Consider the following 11,077-nt stretch of genomic DNA (forward strand, 5'->3'; position numbering starts at 1 on the left):
ATACAGCTCATATGGCTTTAACCCTCAATAGATGGAAGAAAGTAAACGTCTGCAAAAAAAATCTAAAATCTAAATATGAATAATGATCCCACATTTACTTTCTATTCTTTTTAATTATTCTTATTGATCAATGATATAATCTGTGATATAAAGTCTTTCATACTGGTCTCATCACCATTGGACTTATTCTTTCTGTATCTATGGGGATAAACTTTTTCAATTATTCTATTGATTTGGATGAATATGATAATATTCTTATCAACTATTTTTGATATTAGGACGACTCTTTTAAACAAAGAAAGAAAATCCCTTTTGCAGAATTCAGTATACATGAATAATAAAAGCTGGAGATTTTCCGTAATATTCTTCGTATCTCATAACTCTGCAAATTTCACTGTGCAATAGTTATTGCTAGCGTTATATCATGGAAAAAAGAATTGTTACTCTTCTATTCTATTTTATCAATATACCATTTTCTTATGGGTTTGCTGATGATATTGTACAAGGACAAAGATTTGTTGGACCAGTAGCACACGTGATTACAACTGTCGGTCAACAACAGTGTGAAAAAGAATGTCTTGCAAGACCAAACCTGTGTAAAGGAGTAAACTACAGAAGGAAGCATTTGTTATGTGAGATTGTGTCATCTAAAGAGGACTTTGAGTCAAATCCAGAATACACAAGAATTACCGTTAATCAGGTAAATATTTTATTGTCTACATTTTAAGTATAGACAGATTTTTTGTATTTTTTTTTATTTATTTATTTTCAAACGTATTCTTGTTTCATTCTTGTCTTTTAAATACGATTAAAAATGAATTATTGGTTCTACTTTTATTATTTTATGTTTTGTTATATGTGGTTTACATGTAAGGAATTTTATGTAAAAATAATCAACTAAAGTTTAATTAAAAGTTATACATTTTACATGTGCAACAGAGAAACTGTATGAGGAAATAAGTTAAGTCTCTTTCCCACCTTTGCTATTTGAGCTACGATTGCGTACAAATTCAGTAATCCCACTTATTCGGAGTTCATTGTAAAGATGGTCGAACGCTGTCGTCCTTTATTGCAGCAAATAGCCAAACACGGCGATTGTTTTGAGCATGTTCAAAGCAATCGTGTCCACAATACAGATTTAAAACATCGTAGACTTTTGCACGGCACTCGCACTGTACTCGCAGTAAATCTGCGACATTCGTTAAAAAAACTCGCAAAATGCGTCTACGAGTTTCTGCGACTGGTTTTCGAGTCTCTCTCGAGTGTCCCTCGAATGAGTAGGGATGTATAGTTCGATTTGATGCGTGAATACAGTTGGGAGCTATTGCATTGCGAAAACTTTGCAAGTGAACTACGAGTTAGAACAAAAACACAAGAATGGTTAGTGTTTAACAGTACTAGTAATATTTTCCTTTCAGCAGGTTTGTATGTTTTACCTAGAGAACATTGTCTTTCGAAATTGTACATATGCTTGCAATTTTAGTTATTAAAAAATATGAAAATTCGTCATTAGTCATATCACGTTCTTCTTGTTTTGCTTACAATCACAAACATAAATGTCCGTCAGCAAATTTTCAAAACAATTTTAGTCACAGTTGCAAATATTGTCACAAAATGAATTTATTTGGTCATTTTAACCCACAAAGTTACACCTTTTACACGCATTTTTATATATAAGTTATCATGTTGTCTAGGACTATTACACCGATTGCAGTATTCATCTATATGTTGTAAAAATAAATTTAAAAAATTTGCATTTAACTGTTTTATGAAAATACAATTCGTAGGAATATGATTAGTGTATCAATCGTACCATATTGTAGACAATTTTTAAGAGTATCGTTAGAAATCGTTTTCCATCTTAAATGTTCGTAGGAAGATTTCAACGAGTTTGTTACTAAATCGCCAAAATTCTTACATGAATCGCCACAACTCGCTCTGTTATAACAAACATCGTATATTGTCCAATTGAATTCGTAGTCATGTCGTACTAGATTTAAAAAGGTACCGTTAGTAGAATCATCGCAAGTCTGTCCTTGCAAATAGTAGCTACTTTTAATTTCTAGTAATCTGTGAACAATATTAATTGTAGTATAATCGTGACAGCGTGACAGGGGCTTAAGTTATTACACGGTTAGACAAGATCACGCTATGTGCGCCTAAGGCAGTCGTGTAAAAACCATTTTGTCGCTTTTCTTGGTTTCTTGGTTAAATTATGTTCGATCAATATAAGAAGCCGTATTTTTTTTTGTAAATAACATTCGTAGTTCTTTTTAAGTACTAAATGCAAGTTATTATTTTGTATTTTCATGTATTTTAAGATGAAGATACTTGCAAATTTGCTTTAATACATATTTTATTCTGAAACATTAAGGTTTATATGATATTTTATTCTTAAGCTGACGGACGAAACAAACGGTGCTCTTGGCTACACAGTGGATCAGAGGTGTGTAAAACTGGCCAGCAAACAAACGTTCTGCGTCAAAGGTAAGAAATTCAATATACATATAAATGCACTCAGTCATCACTTTATAATGAAATATATAAATATGCATTTTAATTATTTCTTGTGTATCTTTGAACGTTTGGTGCTTTACAGTTACAATTTCAATAATATGGTATGCAATGCAATATCATGACATCTGGGGAAAAAACCCTCCTTCTTAAAAATAGTTTTTGAATTAAGGTCTATCAAATGTTCAAAATTAAGAAAGTAAACTTATTATTTCAATTCTCCTTTGCTCTTCTGATTAAAAGGACAAACGTTAAATATGTGGTGTAATAATAAAGGCTTTCATATATTATAGTTAGTTAACGGGAGAGATCGTGCATTATTTTTGACAAAGCTTCTCTTAGGAATCCTTCTTAATGCTACAGTGTATCTTTTCTTACGATAATTTATTCAAGCATTATTTCCTATGTAGATTAATGCATTAAATAAATATGACTAGGATATATCATACTGTAACTATGAAAATAAACACAAGGAAAATAAAAAATATTCGTGCCATAACACTATATTCCCTTTTGAATAATTAACCCTCCTTTAAATCTGAGTAAAATCTACAGATGATGATATGGCCGATTGTTCAGCTTTCCACAATCTAGCACCTTTTCTACCCGATGGATTATATAGAATAAAACTCCCCGTCATTGGTCACGTGACAGCTTTATGTGAAATGACCACGGATGGAGGAGGTTGGACTGTAAGTACTTTTTGGATGAATATTTACAATGTATATAAATAAGTATTTGAATTTCATTTCATTCTTAAGACCATTACTCAGTGAATAAATAATTCTGAATTTTCCTTGCGATCCTACGGCGATTCCATGAATTTTACAACGCCGTGAACACGCCATGGGGACGCAGATTGGTGTCATGTTGTAAATTTTGAATTTACCGGGTGGCAGTAAATACAAAATTTACAACATGTCATGTTGTAAATTTTGTATTTACTGCCACCCGGTAAATTCAAAATTTACAACATGACATTGGTGTGACAGGGCCTTTAAGGACAAAACCCACTGAGATGCCTCTGGAAATTGATAACATAAAGCAAATAGATCCATCTGCTTAATTAACAATAATCTCAAAACAATGCTACTTCCATTGTAATAAATTACTTTTGAATTATGATATACTCACTAAACAATTCATTTAAGGATAAGTGCAGGTTAGAACACAGCTTCATTGGTTAAATATCTGTATTTGGAAGTGATATTCTTACTGTTACATGTATTGCAGGCGTTACATTTACATATTTGCTATAATATAACAGTTACAAATTCTCTAAAATTATTGTTTTCGACTAGGTTTTTCAACGTCGACTTGATGGTTCTGAAGACTTTTATCGAACATGGGACGAGTACAAAAATGGTTTTGGCAATTTAACTGGAGAATTTTGGTTTGGTATAAATTCTATTTCTTGTGTACATGTTACTTTAATGCTACGATCCCACTACATGTATAATGAATGGCAGAGCGATTGAAATTGCTGTCTTAATCGTAGAGTAGTCAAAGTTATCCTCTTAAATCCCCACCTTTTTTTCGAGGTGTGATAATCTTACGAGAAGATGTTTGACTGTCAAAAAATTTTCTACGATTTTCTATCGTAATTACAGAACTAGTTATTATCATCGAATTAGATCGCACTGTATCGTTACTAAGCGCAGCACGTCACATTTCATCGTACCCCCTAATCGTTAAATTTTGTGAATTGCGTTCAGATGAGATGTGTCAAAATGGTCAGTCTGGGTAAATAGATGTATGATCGGGTAAAATCGTATCTCAAATCATGATTGTCTTCCATCTTGATTGTGAAAAAATCGCCACTATTCTCATCGCAACAGAGCACATCGGTTTGTGATGAACGCATTATAATGTATACAATCGTATATGCACGTACATAATCGTCCCGATGCGGAGACTTGATCGTATGGTGATCTTCGTATCAATTTGAAATTTAATCGGGAACTCTATCTGGACAATCTTATTTGAACGTATTTTATCATATCTAATTGAGCAATAAGATCGTGACAGATTGCGTCACCTGAAATATGAAGTATGTCGTGACCATTCGGTATCAAAACTCAATAAATCTCATAAGGAACAATGGCGTCGGAAGCAAATTCAAAGCTGGGGCTTGACTTATCAAAAATCTTGACAAGCAAACAAAAGGTCTTTGGTTATGGTTATGTATAACTTTGCAAAAAAAGTGGAGGGGGAGCTAAGCCCTCCTCTCCCCCCCCCCCCCCCCCGGTTCCGATGATTATAAAAATGAATCGATGTACTACACCTTGTACCTTACCCTTGAATAATAGAGTACTGAATTTCTACAATAAGGTACGAGTTTTCATTCGTATTGTTCGTAACAGATCGCATGACAGTGGGAACCTAGCATTCAGTAACGAAGTTGAATGTTCGTTTGAACGATTCGGGTAATATTGCTAATTAATGTGTAATATTTTTACAACTTCAGGTAACGAGAAGCTTCACCATCTTCTGAGCCAGGGAACCTATGAACTACGGATGGACATGAATGATTTTGCACACCAGACACGCTATGTCAAGTATTCCCATGTAGATGTAAATGACGAAACAAGCAAATACAGAATAAGTTTAGCTGGATATTCGGGAAATGTTGGTAAATATGTTCATTATAGCTTGGAATGATATTTTTTTTTTATTAGATATATATAACCACTCGGGCATTTAGGCAAAACCGAAATACTGCTTTTGATGACTAACGGAACCTAGCGCGCCGACCGCGCACTGCACGGTCCATGCTTTAGACTGAATTTAGTTGAACGGCGATCTGAGAGAATCGTTGCGAAACAAGAAACGAGAAAGTTTGACTTAAGGTGAAAATTGACACCAACAATCGTTTCCGTATCACTTTATACAGCTCAATAGAAACAATTCGGACGTTTTATCAACAATTTGCCCATCAAATGAAAATTAATTGTATTTAGGTGTATCTCTATATTAGTATAATTGGTTTATATTGAGAAATAATTTTATGGGGGCTATTTTTCAGTGATGAATTGTCAGGGACATTTTTTCTCTCCATTTCAATCCTGAATTAAATTGGACAATTGTAATAAACCATATTTCCAAAGAAAAAGTCATAGAACTACTGTGAATTATAATAATGAATACAGTCTAAGTCTAAAATTACACGAGTTCAAGTGTTAGTACCCTTCCTTAAGTTGATAATTTTACGGATAATCAATTATATCATTATTGTTCATTATAAAGTATTAATCTTAAAAAAAAATGCACAGTATGAATACCGATCGCAGAAAACATAGGTAAAATGGGTGTTTCAAAAGAAGATGCCCGAGATGATCAGTGACAGCGCCCGTGTTCTAAACAATGGCCTCAATAATCCTGCAGAGGTGTTAAAAGATAAAGTGAAAAGGATCTTTATATAGTTGTTTAAAGGGACTTGGACACGATTTGAGCTCAAAATTTAAAATTTCATTTTTCCAATTTTAATGTTTAGAAGGGTTAATTTTGGTAATGTTAATGCTTTGTCAATGTTTGAAAGTCAAATATTGAGTTATAAGCATGAAACAGAGTTTGAAAATCTTTGTTTTGTAAACAAAACTCGAGCTTTGTTATGGTTAACGTATGTGTTTTATTGGTATGTCTAAATCAAATGTTGCTTTTTTCTGTTTATCATATTATCTATGAACACATTGAACCAGTTTACCTTGTTTGCCACGAGTCATTTGGTCCAAAATAATTGGTATTTCCATACTTAACATTATTTGTAAACAAATATAAGACTCGAGCTTTGTTTACATAACAATGATTTCTTTCCTCTGAATCTCTCTTATAACTTGACTTTTAACATTCAAATTTTGGTCAATCATTCAAAATGAGCAAGTAAACAATTTTATACATAGAAAAAGAAAATGTTTATGTAAAATCGTGTCCAAGTCCCTTTAATTGAATCAAATCATACATTATATTTATAATTATGATTTTTATTTTAGCTGATCTTAATCATCCCATCTATAACATTTGTGAATACACAGCTCAATATTCACGGTAGATTAACATTCACCAAAAAATTGCTGATCGCGAACATATCTTGAAGTTCGCTCTTTTTTGTAAGTTAATTAATACTTAGTGAATTCCAATGTCTCATGTTATCTTTCTTTAACGACAACATTGTCAGGACGAATTCAAGACGAGCCAATACCGTAAGTAGAGGCGAAAATGCCAGGTGGCGAAAATAACCTTGTTTCCAGTACATACTGGTGGCAAAGCATGGAAACTGAAACCGATAAATTTTGCCAAAAACGTAGTAAAACTTTCGTACTTATGTTCGTGCGTTGCATTGCAATAATTTGGATCCCATTTGGTTTCTTCTGAATAGTGTGCATGCCCACTATTTTGAGGAGACTTGATTCGATCACAAAAACGCATGCAACGAACGCGAGAGCTCGTGCAACATATGCTATATATCGTGCGAAGCCAAACAATTCCGTTGGCAAAGTGTTGTAAAGTGCTTGTGCGTCAATTGTAAAAAGGGCTTTGAAAAGCACCCACTATAAAATTATCAATATAGAAAATATTAATTTTTATCAACTTTAGAAATCATTCTTATTACAAGTGATACTAAGTTACTATAGCATTTAATTACTACACATGTATATGTTGTATATGTAAGCCACTGTGTTGGGATAGAATAATTATACAATTGCTACCACTTTTTTCTATTAAGATAAATAAGTACATGTAAGAAGTTGTTTCCAGTGTTAATTTATTTTTTTTATTTTTAGCGGATTGTCTTTCCAGCCCTAGAGGTATTAACACACTTATGTTTACAACAAAAGACCAAGATAATGACCTTCGCTCAACTGGAAATTGTGCGGTCGATTACAAAGGGGGTTGGTGGTATGAAAACTGTCATTGTACAAATCCTAATGGACTGTATTTGGCGGGAAATACGACTTTGTATGGAGAAGGAATCACTTATTTTCATTGGTTAACAAATTATTATTCTTTGAAAACAATTCGGCTGATGGTTAGAAGAGTTTAGTTTGCTCTATGGTTTTTTTTTAAATTAATTAAAAAATTCCCTCAACCAAACAATCTAATGCTTTATGTTGAATAAGTGGTCGTTAATTAACCAAATGATAACAATAAACATGATAGAGTAAGCCTACCATGAATCAAAGTACTGAAGAACTGACGGGAGTTGATTTTGTCGATGCTTATTTATTTTAATATCAATAATATGTTATTTTGCATGACAAGTTTCTAATTTGTATTTGAATTACGCACATTTTTATAATATGAATTTTGGACTTTTTCGACAAGAATATCGAGAAACCCCCATATGAATGATGTTAAATAATATTTTAACATAAAATTAATTCAATCAAACTATGTATCAGTAATAGAAATATTTCTCGAAAATTGTATGGATCCAAGCAATATTGAACTCTAGTCTCGTTCAACCAAACGCTCGGCTGACACCGTAAATCTCCGACAAGCAAGAGAGACTCTCTGCTTGTCGGAGATTTACGGAGACAGCCGAGCGTCGAGTTGAACGAGACTATATTGAACTCTGGCGTAGGAATACATACGACTACAAAAAATATCTAAATTATTCGTTTCATTTAAAATCTGACTATTTTCAAGGTATTTATAAATAATTTTCCTTGAAAAACAATGCTTTAGCATACATTACATTGAATTTATCAATTATTTTCAAGAACTAAGTCTTGTCAGCAGCGATGTTTTGTGCTGAGGTCCAAACACTGTTTCACTTTCGGTTTGTCTGAGTAACTGCATAGGAGAGTTGATTAAAATCAACTCCCAATAATTTAATTCCGAGTAAATGATTGTATACATATTACAGTGTATATGTATGTAAACATTTTCTCCTCCATGACCAGAAATAGTTGTCATTCCTGTCACGATAGCAATCAAGCATATGAGAATATATATATATATATATATATATATATATATATATATATATATATATATATATATATATATATATATATATATATATATATATATATATATACTTGATTTTTATTTTATCATATCATTATAAATGTGAACGTTTTACAAGTAAGAGCCAGGAGCCAGGGTTATTTATTTGTTAATAAAGCTTTGAATACTTTGCACTCGTTTATCTTGTTTAGTCGGCATGCATACTAGGTGTAACGAATAGTTAATTGTCAAATCCATTGGGTTGTTTGAGTGGTGATTTATTCAAAGTGTTTGCTAATTTTTATGTCAGAAAAGAATTAACAGTCTGTATTGTATCCTTGCCGCATGAACTTGATAAGTATTTCCCATGCTTAGTGATCTTGGGATTCAACTGAGCATGAATCTGCGTGGTTAAATTTAAATAGCGGCGTTGAGTTGCAGGGCGTGAATACGTAATTATTTTTTTAATTATCATTTAATTTTTTATTTAACTTGTTTTCCAAAAACAAGCGACGTTTTCCCCAATCGTATTTAAGGAGTAAACAGCAAGTTAAATAAGTTTGACGATGTTCGAACATGGTTGGTCACGTGATTAAATTCTGTGAAGCCCGAAGAGCTTGGATATTTTCGCTTTTCTATGGGTTTATACGTGTAAACTGTAAATTCCTAATTAAACGCGAGGAATTAATATCCGCGTAAAATTGCTAGAAGCCCGTCTCGTGAATTTTAAATTTCTTGCTTTTCGGACAGAAACATAAACTACAGGAAACTCTAAGACCATTTCGGCATTCGCGATTTTATGTTCTCGCGATTTGATGGGAAACCGTTAAATCGCGGGATTGAGTACTCGTGTAAAACAAGGAATATATAGTAAGGAAGCATGTTTCTAAATGTATTATTCATACATGAATGCCATATATTTGGTGGAACGTAGTTGGATGTTTTGAGGTGTGGTCGAGCGTAACAGACTGTGATGGAGCAAGGTGCATAATCAATACAATGATGACAATACGGTTCATGGAACTTACGCAGATAAATTCATTGTTAATTACTTTTTAATATTGTTGTTATTTATTAAAATGGATGAATCATCCAAATCAAATATTTTTGAAATGTCAAAAAGAACTTTTCGCAACTTGAGGTCATTTATGACAATGAACATCTAGTATAGAATTATTGCAGCTGATTTTTAGTTAAGTAGCTATATACAATAAGTACAATAATCGTATTTGGGGAAAAAAATAATTCCAGAAATTATTCTTTCATTATACGATTCATTTAACCAATAAAATAATTTTGGATGGGGTGTTGTCAAATCCAATAAAGCCCGAATTTATCACCTCATAATATTCATATCCTAAATATTATTTTATCCTGAAAAGTCGCTTTTAATGTCATTTAAGCATAAAAATTTCTTATGAGGTTTTTACTTGACAGAACACAATCGTATATAGGTGTTTTTGTATAATATATGCAGATGCAAAACTGTACCCATAGAATGATTCCTTATTCAAATATTATACATTTTCTAGTGCTGTTGTCTTTGATAACACTATCAAATCAATTTCGTAATAAAGTCTAAATATTTATTACCTTTCATCAAAGAGGCAAATGATGTTCGTGCTTTATTGGATTGGATAATGACTAGATCAAAAGCATAACCTCATAATACTCATGGAATGATTCGTAATTCCATTCTTTAAAGTGCTTTAAAGCAAAAGGTGCCTTCATACCCTGTGCTTCCTCACTACAGTAATATTACTTTATGCATAAAATAAAATAAGGCCCCGGAAGTTAAACGTTTTAACAAAACAAAAACAGCTCACTACTTCAGGTCGTTCACTTCTAATAAGCTTATAAAAGTACACCTTGTTCGTAAAAAGCTCCTATTCAGAAAACCATCAATTTTGTTTTGCTTACATTATCCGTTAATGAAGATTTCTGCGTGTAATGTTACAAAGATGTCAACAATGACTGTAACTGAGAAGCAAACCAGCGTACATCTGTAAAACTATGGAGAGCTCGTGTTTATCAATCTATGTATTTCCTTACGTAAAAATGCCATTTTGGTATCATTGGCACAGAGGGAAAAAGAAAAGGGGAACAATTTCTCATTGTAAAATTCCATCATACCCCCCTCCCTCCCGAAAAAAAGTAATCGTAAAATATTTAAAGGTTTCCCACTAAATTCCATACATTGAGAAATTGTTCCACAAATAATCCTATCCACAGTGTTAAAAGCCATTTAACATTTAGTCCGAAGCTACATTATGTAGCGTAATTTTCTTTCAAAAGAAATGAATATGTATATATTCATGGCCACGCTATAATTCATAAATTTTAATTACTTCAATCATATGATTAGTTCACATTGTATTAAGAAATGCTTTAAAAATGCTAACTGTACAATCATCCGTCTGATTAAGATAGTGTTCCACGATTTGTAGTCATACACATGCCTCTGCTGTCATATTCTTGTGATTCTTCTTGGTGACCTTTTTTTCTTTCTTTCCGACTGCAGCAAACGGTCCACGTCTAAGATGGCTTAAAAGAATCGGTATGTCACTGATAACAATCAACCAAGGAATCATTGCAATCAGTAGAGGACCAAGAA

The 11,077-nt window shown here is 32.6% G+C and overlaps 1 protein-coding gene across 1 annotated transcript; it reads left to right on the forward strand.

Annotated features, from left to right (window-relative positions):
* The first annotated feature begins 424 nt into the window (after nucleotides 1–424).
* On the forward strand, nucleotides 425–7,844 carry LOC109618110 (ficolin-2). The gene is made up of 6 exons (XM_066072635.1): nucleotides 425–700; nucleotides 2,400–2,487; nucleotides 3,070–3,206; nucleotides 3,816–3,912; nucleotides 4,982–5,146; nucleotides 7,296–7,844. Exons 1-6 carry the CDS (start codon nucleotides 425–427, stop codon nucleotides 7,553–7,555), a joined length of 1,023 nt encoding a protein of 340 aa, XP_065928707.1. The 3' UTR covers nucleotides 7,556–7,844.
* The last annotated feature ends 3,233 nt before the right edge of the window (nucleotides 7,845–11,077 follow it).

Source organism: Magallana gigas, chromosome 10 (assembly GCF_963853765.1).
Source record: "Magallana gigas chromosome 10, xbMagGiga1.1, whole genome shotgun sequence".
Taxonomy (NCBI): Eukaryota; Metazoa; Mollusca; class Bivalvia; order Ostreida; family Ostreidae; genus Magallana; species Magallana gigas.

Coding starts and splice junctions, on each gene's coding strand:
- LOC109618110 (XM_066072635.1), top strand. CDS start 425: ATGGAAAAAAGAATTGTTACTCTTCTATTCTATTTTATCAATATACCA. Junction 3,207..3,815: donor CGGATGGAGGAGGTTGGACT/GTAAGTACTTTT, acceptor GTTTTCGACTAG/GTTTTTCAACGTCGACTTGA. Junction 5,147..7,295: donor TGGATATTCGGGAAATGTTG/GTAAATATGTTC, acceptor TTTTATTTTTAG/CGGATTGTCTTTCCAGCCCT.